General features: G+C 38.7%; 1 protein-coding gene across 1 annotated transcript in view; it reads left to right on the forward strand.

Annotated features, from left to right (window-relative positions):
- The window catches only part of UNC80 (unc-80 homolog, NALCN channel complex subunit), a 212,710-nt gene that overhangs the window by 131,651 nt on the left and 66,946 nt on the right, over positions 1-14,113 (forward strand). Inside the window, exons 28-33 of the mRNA XM_004376376.3 lie at positions 5,716-5,823; positions 7,006-7,144; positions 8,473-8,654; positions 9,239-9,370; positions 11,544-11,730; positions 12,345-12,476. Of these exons, the coding sequence (XP_004376433.1) occupies positions 5,716-5,823; positions 7,006-7,144; positions 8,473-8,654; positions 9,239-9,370; positions 11,544-11,730; positions 12,345-12,476 (880 nt within the window). The remainder of the gene's footprint in view (positions 1-5,715; positions 5,824-7,005; positions 7,145-8,472; positions 8,655-9,238; positions 9,371-11,543; positions 11,731-12,344; positions 12,477-14,113) is intronic.

Consider the following 14,113-nt stretch of genomic DNA (forward strand, 5'->3'; position numbering starts at 1 on the left):
TGGAGCACAGTTCTAGTCTGAAACACATGGGGTTACTATGAGTCAGAATTGACTCAACAGCAACTGTTTTTTAAATCGAGGTCAAGTCAGACAAAAGGAAGTACCTTCAAGAAACTCTTACATTTTCTAAGCATTCAGCTGCACTTTCCCAACAAGCACCCTGAGCACCAAGCTGGAGGAGATGAAGGCAGTAACCAGGGTAGCCGTGTGCCTGCCAGGGAAGCCCAAGTTACCCACCTGCCCATGAACAGGCGTGATAGCCAAAGACAGTGCTGCTGCCTGCTCCTGCAGCTGCATCTCCCGGGTGGTTTTGCAAAGAGATTTTTATATAACACTTATTCACTTCAACATGCATTCACTGTGCACCTGCTGTGGGCACAATATTAGGCCAGATATTCTGGGGAGAATAAAACCTGAATAAGTAGGCACAAAGGATCTTTCTCCTAAGGAGTTTAGAAGCCAGAGTGGGGGGTGTGTATAATACACACATTAAACAACTAGAATATGACCACTAACAATAAAAGTGCACAGTTGAGTTGTGTGGCAATTTGTGTAATACTTTAGCACTCACAAAGCGGTTTTTTTTAATTACAACTTTTTTACTATGAAACATTCATTGAAGAAATTTTTTGAAAATAGAGAGGATTCTGAAGAAAAAAAAATATATATATCATGCATCTCATAAATGTACTATCTCACCTTCTGGTATATGATCTTTGAGTATTTCTACTATACATATGTGTGAGGGTATAAGATAGGTATATATCATTGACAAAGTGTTGTTGTTTTTTTTTTATTCTTACAAACCTTATGCAGGAGATATTTTCCCTCCCCATGCCCCAGCACTGTTTTACAGATGAAAAAGTTGAGGCTCAGAAAGCATGGGATTGTCCACAGTTCACATCTGTAATGTATTCAGCTAGACTTTAATTTAGAAATATAGAATATTGAAGTCAGGGCTTTTTAAAACTAGCTTCGATTGCATTTCTTGCTATTCAAACTATACACATTCTGAGGAGAATGAAGGGGGAATAATTCAATATGGGTTACAAATAAACTGCATGAACTTCGAAATTATGACATGAAAAGAAAAAATATATATGTTTGTGTGTATATATGTATATATGTATGTATACACACATATATGTATATACACACATACACACATATGCATATATACATGCCAAATGTAAATGAGCCTACATTGAAAGAAACCCTACTTTCATTTAGGTAAGTTCTAAAAATACGCCAGCCTAAATAATTGTTCATTGTTCTCCTTACACACTCTGAAATTTCCTACTATCCTGCCTTTGCTCAGACTATACCTTCACCTCTAATCTATACATGGCCAAACCCAAACATCCTTCCAAGATCCAACTCAAATGACACTTCTTGCCTGAAACCGTTTCTGATCCCTGTAGTGTTAAGCACATGCCATACTGCAGGTGCACAATAAGTGCAACTTTCCTTCCTTCCTTCTTCCTCTAAATTATTATGGTATTTTACTTGTGCTTTTCTTAGTCTTCATTCAAGTATTCATTTCTTCATCCATCCATCCAGTCATTCAACAAACTTTTAAAGTATATAATATACTGAGTCCATACTAGGTGTTGGGTAAAATAATGGGCAGAGCAGACATGGTCCCTGCCCTCATATGATACACACCGTGTAGTTGGAGACACAGACGATAATCAAATGAACCTCCTAATCTGAAGTAAAATTGCAATGGTGAAAAGCCCAAGGAAGAAGAGGCACACTGTGCTGAGCAAGCTTATGAATGGAGCTTTCAACTTGTCAGGGGACACACAGGACAGCCTCTCCAATGATGTGATGGGTGCATCTGAGTGAAACCATGCATAGGTGTGAGTCAGACATAGAATTTTCCAACCAGACAGAAGAGGTAAGTCTAAAGGACCGTGCTGGAGTCCAGAGGATTTTGGTGCATGAGGAGGCTGTACAGGCAGAGAGAGACCAGACCATGTGGTAAGGATTTGTGTCTTTATCCTATGAGCAATGGGAAGCATTGAGAGGTTTTAAGATCACTCTGACTCTCTGGCTGAAGAATGGGACTATTTATATCCCTGTTTCTCCTCATCCACTTAAGTATAAATTCCTTGAGAACTGAGGCAGTCTTACACATTTTGTATCCTACGTGATACTTAGCAGAATGTCTCACTCATAGCAGAGAAACACTAAGTATTGAATAAGAGAGTGAGGCTGTAGTTCTAGGGTGTTTCATAAATGCCTCTACCTCTGGCCCAACCAGGACACTGACCTGAAGTCACAGAAGAGTCTTACCAACTGTCTACTGTTGCTTACATTTCTGAAAGGGAAGTGGAAAGTGAGGCAAGAGTAAACGTCCTCTACTTAGTGGTAGAATTTTCACTTTCCATGTAGAAGGCCTGGGTTCGATTCCTGATCAATACACCTCATGAACAGCCATCACTCATCTGTCAGTGGTGGCTTGCATGTTGCTATGATGCTGAACAGGTTTCAGTGGAGCTTCTAGACTAAGATAGACTAGGAAGAAAGTTCTGGATATCTACTTCCAAAAATCAGCCAGTATAAACCCTGTTGATCACAATGGCCCAATCCATAACTGATCATGAGGGTGGTGCAGAACTGGGCTGCACTTCATTCTATTGTGTATGGGGTTGCCATTAATCAGAGGCCGACTTGATGACAGCTAACAACACCACCTAACACTCTTAACATATTTAAGTTAGTCATTCAGGTGGGGGGCTGAAAGGATGTGGAGTCTTCTGTGATAAACACTTTATATCTGCATGTCAGCTCCCTGCTCAAGCTCTTTTTTTCTCATGATTTTTCAATTTGCCTGTTCTGAATCTGTCACATAAATGAACAATGCCCATACTTACAGAGCCAAAATGAAAAGAGTAGGCAATAAATCAAGAATAAAAGCAGGGGTTCTGATTAGAATCAAGTCTTATAAGCAAGTGATATTTCATTCCCGTTTCCTTTTTAATTGATTTTTGTGGCAGAATTTATTTGTGGCAGTTAGTACATTTTGTAACCCATCTAATGCTAATCAATCTGCTAATCTCCACTTCAATGCTCAGAGACTCGCTGTACATTCTGTTGATGTATTTTTAGTGCACTTCCAATCTTGAGGGGTTTTTATAAACTATTATTTTGTATGTATATATTATCTTCACCAACAAATTCTTCAATTTCTCCTATGTGTCTACATCTTGTCTAATACTATGTTCTAAATAGAGTAGATTTTTGATTAATGCTTGATGATGAAAAAAGGGGTGGATAAAACTATTGTTTCTTCTCAGTCAAAAGGATGACAGGATAAAAGGTGAAACACGCCCCTCCCCCCAAAAAGGCACAGTGTCAGTAACATTTGTGAAGCCAGTACAAATGGCAAGAGGCCAACTGATTTCCCACAGGACTAATATTTTCAGAAATTGGTGGACAAGACTGTTGTGAAATCAAGACCAGGCACTGGGTCTTGACTTTATGGGCCAGAATGGCTTCCCACAGAAATATATATAATTCATGTATCAAAGATGTCTGAGGCACCAAGAGTCTAGGTGATCTTTTAGGGAATATTGTACTTCTATTGGCATGACCCATCACCTGTCTGTCAGTTTGTCATACTGTGGTGCCTTGCATGTTGCTATGATGCTGGAAGCTATGCCACCAGTATTTCAAGGGTCACCTGTGTTGGCTAGGTTTCAGCAGAGCTTCCAGACTAAGACAGATTAGGGAGAAAGGCCCGGTGATCTACTTTTGAAAATGCGCCAATGAAAACCTTACGGGTCACAACAGAACATTGTATTCCAATGAGGGAATGGGAGACCCTTGATGAAATGGATTGGCACGATAGCCACAACCATGGGCTCAAACATGCCAGTGATTGTGAAGATGAGGTAGGAACAGTCAGTGTTTCGTTCTGTTGTTATTTCCACAGTATATGAACCAGCCTCTGTCTTATCCCCCTTTCATGGTATGTATCTCCTTCTCTGCATATCTTGATTTTTCATTTATTTGCTTCTTTGCTATCTGTCTTTCCTAGTAAGATACACATTCTATGAGGACAGGGACCATGGGTGCTCGGTTCCTCATCATATCCCCAACTCCTGGCATATGGTTAACTGTGAATAAACATTATTGAATTATTAAATGAATAAGTAATATTTTAATTAAAAATAATTTTCATGCTTCTCTAGTCAATTATCTTTTGTTGCAAGGAAGTGACTAGTAGCTAGCACTGGTCTCGGGGGTATAGGGATTTTTGTTTTCTTCATAGTTTCTCTGTGTTTTCAGATTTTCTGCGATGTATATATATTGTTTTATAAATAGAAAGAATAAAAGTACAAAGATGCCACTTTTTAAATACTCTGAAACTCTTTTCAAAAGGAAGCCAGATGCACCCTTACATTTATATGGAAAATGATTGCCAAATATGATTTGAGAATAGTTTTTAAATTACAAAAAAAAAGCATGCTATTTATGTTGCATATTACTTTTACATTTAGAGACAGAAGCAATGAAAGATGTCTCTCCCCAAATGATGTGTGTTCCTAAGTATGCACCTCCATGTTTTTGTCTTTAGAAAACACAGCAAGAGCTCTGATTCACTTGTTTCCAAGTAGGTTCATTAAAAAGTTGGTTCCATACCAGTGACATAATAGATGCATTGTCTTAGGCCTTTTTTTTTTTTTTTTTTTTTTTAGTCAGAGTTTTGAAAGACTTTCTTGGAACATGGGTGTGCTTTTGCATTTGTCTTTTCTTTCAGAATCTCTCCATCTATAACACACTGTGAAGCTCTGTTCTAAAAATGTTTAAGGAGTTCAGTTTTTCCCCTTGGCATAAGGGGAGAAAGTATTTCACTGGCATGGCACTGGAAAAACAAACGAGCATTTATTCTGTGCAAGGAGCAGGATTCCCTCTTTGCACATCTTGGAGTACAGAAATAGGAGGAATCAGGACTCAAGATAAATAAACAAGGGCCTGTCACCAGCAGGACCAGTCATTCTCCCAGCTGCTCTGTTTATCCATTCCTTGGCATTTAGGAAGTCAGAGGAGGAAATTGTTTCATCTGTGCTTATGCAGATTAGTCGGGCCTATTTTGGACCCTAGCTGAGGCGACAGTTTGAAAGAAGAGCCACTGCCTCCTATAGATGAATGTGCTTTTTTTAAGAAACCATTTTAGCTGCACAACTCAGGTCTAGATGATGGATGCTATGAACTGTACTTTCTCGATGACCCCTGCCTTTTGCCTTATGCTTTCTAACACTCCTGTATGAAATCTTTTCTTTTTTTCCATGACCAAATGGTTCAACTGGTAGCATCCAACCGATACAATGGATTTTAAATGATTTAATATTTTAAAAGATCTGTATTTTTTAAGAGTTGAGTAGGCTATAATTAGCCCTGGAATGGAGATGAAGCAATCCATGTCCTTTATTTTTTCTGCTAATAACTAATTTTGTGACTCGGTCAAGTTACTTCCCCTGTCTGGACCTCAGTTTCCTCAGCGGTAAAAGAGGCGTTTGCTATTAAATATCTCTAAACTTCCATTACATTACAAAATTAACTCTGAGAAAGTATGGACCCAAAACAGGGCCTCAAATTGTCTCTTCCATTAGAAGATGGTTGTTGGGAGAATCTGGGGAAAACACAGCACTGTGGGTTTTTGAAAAAGTCAAACACCCTCCGTCACTTATCTCTTATTCTTTCTAGTGCTCAGATAAGTCATGCCTGAGGACACCCTCTCTGAAGAAGAGAGTTTCAGATGCCAACCTGGAAGGGAAAAAGGATTCTGGAATGCTGAAGTACATCAGACTCCAGGTACTGACACCTGGATCAAAAACATTCGTGGAACATTAACAGGGAGAGGGCTCCAGATATAATGTTTACTAATGTTTGGGACATGCATTGTCAACTGGCACAGTGATGGCATAAAGGCCCCTTTACTTGGTGGGCAAGAGTGCCACCAAGTGTGCAAAGAAAAAATTCCTTCTTGCTAGACTGCAAACTTCCACAGAGACAAGGCTTGGGCAGCCTGGCTGGAAGTGCACCTCTCCCTACTGCAGTAGACTAGACCTCCTTTCCCACCAGTGTGTGGTGGTGATGCTCACAGATTTTGGAATGAAATGGTCTGGATTCACATCCCACCTTTGCTGCTCTGGCTCTGGGACCTTGGGCAAGTTACTGAATTTCTCTTGGTCTTAGTTGCCTTATTTATAAAATGGGGATTATAACAATAGGACATATTTCTAAGGATTAGTGCAGGGATTAAATTAGATAGTACATTTACGTACTTATCCAGTACTCAACATGTTATGTTATTATTACAATCTAAGCTCTAAATCATAATACATTTCTTCAGAGAAAAATTTTTGTTCATGTTTTCTTGTGTTTAAAAGGATGGTTAAAGGTCTAGACTTGCCTACAACCTACATTTATCACTTTAATTGTCTGAAATAGTAAGTTAAAAAGGATTTTGTGGGCCAATCTGGGGAAATAACCACAATGTATAATGCTGTTTCAAAGACAAAATGCCTTCCAAGTCCACACTGGCTTAGAAAATTAACTTTCTAAATGGAACTCCTTCATAAGTTAGAGGCTGCTCATGTTTTTCAGTGGAAATCAACTCCTAATAGGAAGGAAAATTGGACGCTTTAAAAGTCCATCGGGACTTTTAACACAAAGTTCTATTTGCTGAAGTCTTTCTTTTCTCACAGAGTTCTACTTAGTCTGCAGTTTATTCTTTGCATACTTGCAAAGCAGTTTTTGTAGTTAAAGCATTATAAAATTGGTATGTTTTTTCCTAATTATGCAAGAACTAAGAAGGTATAAATCTTACTATACACCATGCCAACTAAATATGCTCTCATTTTAGACAGTATTTTAAGGTCATTTAAAGAAAGCAAAGAGGGAAAGGTAAGGAAGGAAAGTGGTTCTTCAATTTCAAGAGGAGTACAGCAATCAGTGTTTTGGATTTTAAAATAAGATTTTCATCTTTTCCAGGTAATGAGCCTGTCGCCTGCTCCCTTATCTCTGTTAATCAAGGCGGCTCCCATTCTGACAGAGGAGATGTACGGAGACATCCAGCCAGCTGCTTGGGAGCTTCTGCTCAGCATGGATGAGCACATGGCAGGGGCGGCAGGTAAAGAAAGACCACCTGGGACCCTGCTTCTGATGCCACTGCAATTACTGATCCCAGTGTTCAAATAAGAGAGCAGTATGTTCATTCCATTTACTCACCTACATCAGGTTGATGGTAATTCCTAGATTGCTAGACAGAGCTGTGCACCATAGAAGGCAGACCCAGGTTCTGTGTGCACCCTTCTGATTTCACTGTGTGGTTTGCATAAGACCAGTGTGTATACCTCAGAGTGGTCCCAAATTATGGAGGATAGTTTTCCCTGGACATGTATTGCACCGTATTTACAAAAGATAAAATTATTTTTGTGTGTTGTTGTTATTTCCAGATTTACCATGAGCTCCCATCATTAGCTTTATTAAATCTTATGTGAGTAATGTTCTACGTCCAAATTACAATACAAAAACAAATGTGTTGAAATTTAAGTGACTTGTCCAAGGCTTACCATAGCTAGCAAGTGGTAGTCAGAAAACCTGTGTTCTTCATTTGTTTCTTTTTTTTTTTAACAGATCCCTTTATTTTTATATAGTTATTTTAATTGAGAAATGCACATGGCAAAAATTCAAATAGTACAAAAGCATATAAAGTTAAAAACTTCACCCTCTTTCCCATGACTCATGGTTCCCCTACCCAGAGGCAACAAATTTTAAGTTTTTCAGCAATTCTTCTAGGGTTCGTTATGCGTATATACATATGTAAGTATGTATGTATATATTGGATGTTTTGTTTTTTTAGACAAGTAGAAATATACCATAAAGACTTTTGAAATTTGCATTCTTCGGTTATTGATATTTAGGAGATCATTTTTAATATTAGTTTATAGTTCTACCTCCATCTTTTTAATGGCTACCAAATATTCCATTGAATGAATGGACATATCATAATTTAATAAATCAGGACCTATAATGAAAATTTAGGTCTTTTTTGCTCTTTTATGCAATATTGCAATGAATGTCTTTACTTGCATTAAAGCTCAGGGTTAATATTAGGTGAGTGGGACTTAGATTGTAACAGACTTTGAATGGCTGGCTTAGGAGTGTGGACTTTGCCCTGAACCATGAGAAGGGTTCTGAGCCAAAGAGAGTAGTGTAATCAGAGTGTGAATTATTACCAAACTGGTGTGGCAGCAATGAGTAGAGTAGTCTTGTTTTAGAAACAGTGAGTTTTAGATGAAGAGGTGACATGTCGTTGCTTCTGCCACTGCTGATGGTCTAGCTCCATTACCCAGGAGTCATTTTCAGGAGGTAGGTACAGTCTCACCTTCTCCTCATCCCCCAAGAATCAAACAAAATTAAGAGATGTGTAGTTTATGAATTATTGACTGCTTCTAGCCGCCATGTTCCTGCTGTGTGCGGTGAAAGTCCCCGAGGCCGTGTCTGACATGTTGATGTCAGAGTTCCACCACCCAGAGACTGTGCAGAGGCTGAACGCAGTCCTCAAGTTCCACACACTTTGGAGGTTTCGCTATCAGGTCTGGCCCCGGATGGAGGAGGGAGCACAGCAGATTTTTAAGGTGAAGTAGACTTTGTGCATGGGAATTCAATAAGCAAATCTAACCCAAGGCTTGTTTGAGCCCTTGAGTCTCAGAGCAAGAGTGTATGGCCAAAAAGATGTTTCTTTCTTTTTCCCTAATTATATATGTAAATCTAATTCATACATGAATGAATTCTTGTTGTTAAAAAATTAAAATATAGAAGAATTTAGAATAAGAAGATTAAGGCTCCATAAACCTCGAAATCTCACTACCATCCCCAGAGGTACGCATGTAAAAGAGGTTTGGGCGTATAACCTTCCAGACATTTTGCTATATATGCACATATCAATGTTTTTTGGAAGATAGGCTAAGTAACACAAACCTAGATCATTTGGTTAAAATCCTTAATTTTACAGATAAGTAAACTGAAGCCCAAAGAGGTTCATTCTGTGCCCTATAACAGAAAATATTGGAGAATAGCCATTTTCTATGATGCTTGTTAGTTTCCTGAAGAATAAGAACACTTAACACTAACTGAGCAGATACTGTCATAATTATACTTCAGACACATTTTATCTTATTTTCTATCTCACTCAATACACTCTTCTGATATCAAATAACAGATCCCGCCACCCAGTATAAACTTCACTCTGCCCTCGCCAGTGCTTGGAATGCCATCTGTCCCCATGTTTGACCCCCCATGGGTCCCTCAGTGCAGCGGGAGTGTCCAGGACCCCATTAATGAAGACCAGTCTGTGAGTAACAGGCACTTTCTTTGCCATATCTTCAGGCTCCATGACATACATGTAAACGAGAAGAACACTGAATATGCAAGATAATTTGTTCATGTGTGTCGTAAGAATGTAATAATGGCACAAAAAATCAGCCACGAAAGGTCTTCATTCTCATCAATACAACACAAGAAACTAACATCTGCAGACCTCAGAGCCACCACTGTTTTGTTTTATAATCAAAGTAGCAGCCACCTTATAAATCTATTAAATTAAGCATCAGGCATTGATTTCTTAGGCCAAAGGTAGCATGCTTTCCTCTACTTGTCACAAAAAAAAAATTAATTTACCAGATAATATGTAAGCTACCTGAAAGTTAATGATATTGGCCCCGAAAGAGTGAAGAAAAGAAAAGAGTTGGCAGTTATTGTCTCCTTGTTTTGACCTCAGTTTATTTTTCATTTTGTTGATCATTAGTTTCATCATCACAAACATCACTCCGAGACCTCAGGTCTTATGCTGCTCTTGTATATCACTGCTATATGTAATGGCGCAAACAGATAACACACTTGGCTGCTAACAGAAAGGTTAAACATTCAAGTCCACCCAGAGGCTCCTAGGAAGAAAGGCCTGGTGATCTACTTCCGAAAAGTCAACCATTGAAAACCCTACGGAGCACAGTTCTACTCTGACACACATGGAGTTGCTATGAGTCAGAAGTAACTCAGTGACAACTGGTTATGTGTAATAATAATTCATAAATAAACCAAACCAAAACTAAACCCATTGCCGTCAAGTCAATTCCCGCTCATAGAGTCCCTATAGGGACAGAGTAGAACTGCCCCATAGGGTTTCCAAAGAGTGGCTGGTGGATTTGAACTGCTGACTTTTTGGTCCGCAGCCAAAGGCTCCAATTCGTAAGTAGAGTTTAAAGCCCTGTTTATATATGGACAAGAACAAGAATATGAACCATCTGAAAAATTTAATCTTCAAAAAATACCTTTTTTACCTGTTGAATAACATTTTTCTAAACTGCAACAGTAATGTAGACAATTTGGAAAATAAAGTAAAAATAGAAAAAGCACATGTCCTTTTGCACAAATTCATGATTATTCCCTAGCATAAATTACCATGGAATTTATAGCAATTAGTATATAAATAATAAAGATTTTTGGTACATCTCACAAAGGTTATACCATTTTACCCTTGTATAGTAGCATCTGAACCACCAACATAATGATCTTTGAGTTTGCTCTTGTACTGGTGATAGGTTCATTTGAGTGCACACTCTATAAACCTAGTTCACAATAGATTTGAAACCAAGTCCCTCTATTCTATATCCAGTTCTCTTTTTCTCATTCTATGGTTCTTACCCTATTCCACATGACAATAACACAGGTTAGCTACTTGGCTCTGAAAATGAATTACCATTTGACCCATCAAATGCCTTGAATTGCTGTTGTGCCATTCATCATCATAAAATGATATTAAGATTTATCACAAAGGGGGCTTCTATGAATGCAGCTCTTTAGAAGAGAGATTAACGCCCCCTGCCTACCTGTAGACAGGCCAACCAAGAGGTATGATATTACTGTGGTACTTAGACTTTTTTTTTAAATTGGTAGCAACGAACTTCAGTGATCACTTCCCTGTTGTAAGACCACTGACTCTGTTCCCAATGCTCTTGGAACTTGCCTCAGCATAAGCATCATTAAGCTCCAAAAATGAAATAAACCACATAACTCACTGCTTTATAAGAGAAATATAGTTCTATCCTCCTCTTTTGCATGGTTCTGAATTTCTATTTTACTAACCTTATGAAATACATGTCCTTCATTTAAAACCAGTTCATAAATATCTGGGAAGAAACAGAGTATTAAAATTTTTTATTTGGTCTTAATGTTTAAAGAGTGGGTCATTGATATCACCCCTAATCCTAAAGAACAAATAGAATTCTTTCCAGAAATTACATACATCCTTGAAGAATTATTCTAATTGAGTGAAAAAGAATAACTTAGTTGAATACAACCTGGAAACTTGGTAGAAAAACCAACAAACAAAGCTCCATGAAGCGAGATCATGGCTGCCCTAAAATTTCCTAAGGACAGACCTTTATGTAATTCATTTGAACACTCTTTATGCCTGTGACCTCACAGAAGAGTTGCTAGTAAGTAAACTTGCCTTCATGTCTTCACAGAAATCCTTTTCAGCCCGGGCTGTGTCCCGCTCACATCAAAGGGCTGAACACATCTTAAAGAACTTACAGCAGGAGGAAGAGAAGAAACGTCTTGGTCGAGAAGCCAGCCTCATCACTGCCATCCCCATCACCCAGGAGGCTTGCTACGAACCCACCTGCACACCCAACTCAGAGCCAGAAGAAGAAGGTGCCCTCTACACATGGGACCTCTTGGGGGGCTGAGTCACAGGGAAAGGACTTGCTTTGAAATAAGCATTGGCATTTTTACATAACATGAGGTGATTTGCCTCCTCCATCTCTTTCTCTCAACTCCTGACACATCCAAAAAAAGAGAAAAGTTGTTTTCTAAGTGTTTAGAGATGGCCTATTTACAATGGAGCACAGTGTCCATATTGAATGACCCAATATGATAATGGACCAAGTAGAGATTGTGATTCAGGGAACAGCTGAATTCAGAGTGTGTAGTAAAGAAATGCGATCAATCTTTCATCCTTAAAAGATGGGGTTAATCCATTAATTACTTTCAGCCTTCACAAGCGCAGACAAGTTGTCAGTTGGTATCAGAAAAGGATTTATGAACCATTCTAAATTCAGCAATTGGCTACCCTGCTTTGTGGATCTTTGGGGAGGAATTTTCTGTCTTTCTGTATAGTTTTTTTCCCCTCTCCGAAGCACACTCTAAGTTACTTAAGCTTTGTATTCTGAGAGCAGTGTACACTTGTGATGTAAGTACAAATATGTGGTCATGATGACCATTTTTGTTATAAAACCAAAGTTCACATTCCCCATTTTCTTTGCCAGTAGAAGAAGTCACCAATCTGGCTTCCCGTCGGCTGTCTGTGAGCCCTTCCTGCACCTCCAGCACTTCGCACAGGAATTACTCCTTCCGCCGAGGGTCCGTCTGGTCAGTGCGCTCAGCCGTCAGTGCAGAAGGTGTGTCCTCCAGCAGATGTATTCTTTATTTTTCATGACTTTTGCGTTTTAAAACATTTTCTAGATAATAAATTAACCTCACTTCGTTACACGGTCTTCATTAAATAACTTGTTTCATGACTTGAAGTACTAAAAGTATATTACATGAAGTGGTATCCTAAAATACAATTATAATTTAACCCAGCAATTGTCCTTTTTAAGTTGGCTCTATTTTGACTACATTACATGTAATCACGTTGCCAGAAGTTCAGTAGAGATTATTGTCGGAGGTTGGTAGTTTTCAACCCTGACTACACATAACAATCAAATGGGGAGCTTAAAAAAATGCCCAGGCCGTACCCTAGACCAAATTAGAATCTCTGAAGGTGGAACCCATGGATTGATGTTTTTGAAACCTCCTCAGGTGACTTCCATTGTGAGGCTGAGGCTCCGTAGGATGCTTTAGGATGCTGTTCTGTGATAATTTAACTATCAGAGGAAGAGCCAAAGCTTATGTTCCTCCTGTAATGAAGTCTGACTCCAGGGGGGAATGTGTGATGCTCTTCAGTTCCAATAAGTTATAAACATGCTTCTCTAATATTGAATACCACTATCCATCTGTCAGTTTGTCATACTGTGGCTTACGTGTTGCTATGATACTAGAAGTCATGCCACTGGTATTTCAAATACCAGCAGGGTCACCCATGGTGGACAAGTTTCAATGGAGTTTTCAGACTAAGACAGACTAGAAAGCAAGGCCTGGTGATCTACTTCCAAAAATTAGCCAATGAGAACCCTATAGATCACAATAGAATGTTGTCCGATAATACAGTGCTGGAAGGCAAGCCCGCTAGGTCGGAAGGCACTCAAAATACACAGAGGCCACAACAATGGCTTTGAGTATACCAATGATTATGAAGATAGTGAAGGACTGGAAAATGGCAGTGTTTCATTCTGTTGTACATGGGGTCACCATGAGTTGGAGCTGACTTGACAGCAACAACAACAACGATGATGAATAACTGGCTGGGATTCACTGATTTATGATTATACTAATTTCATCACTGGTCTATAAAGTCATCATCAATAAGTTATACAGAAATAGAGCAAATGGGCCAGTGGTTCTCAACCGTGGCTCGAAATCCCTGGGGAGCTTTATAAAATGACCAATGCTGATTACCCACAACTTAAGAGGACAGCACAAGGCACATCTCTGTATTTTTTTATAACAGCTTTATTGAGATACAATTCACATACCACAAAATTCACCCCTTTAAAGTATGCAATTCAGTGATATTTAGTATATTCACAGAGTGTGCAACCATCACCACGATCTAATTTTACAATATTTTGATCATCCCAAAAAGAAACCCGATACCTATTAGCCATCATTTCTTATCCCCAACTCCTCCCACCTCCCAGAAAGTATTATTCTACTTTCTGTTTCTATGAATTTGCCTATTCTGGACACTTCAGGTAAATAGATTCATACAATACGTGTTTTTGCTTTTGTGTGTGTGTGACTTGATTCTTTCACTTAGTATAATGTTTTCAAGGTTCATCCAAGTTGTAGTATATATCAGTTATTCATTCCTTTTTATTCCCAAATAAAATTCTATCATATGGGTAAAGTCCATTTTACTAATTCATCAGTTGAT

This window comes from Trichechus manatus, unplaced genomic scaffold (assembly GCF_000243295.1).
Source record: "Trichechus manatus latirostris isolate Lorelei unplaced genomic scaffold, TriManLat1.0 scaffold00041, whole genome shotgun sequence".
Classification (NCBI taxonomy): domain Eukaryota; kingdom Metazoa; phylum Chordata; class Mammalia; order Sirenia; family Trichechidae; genus Trichechus; species Trichechus manatus.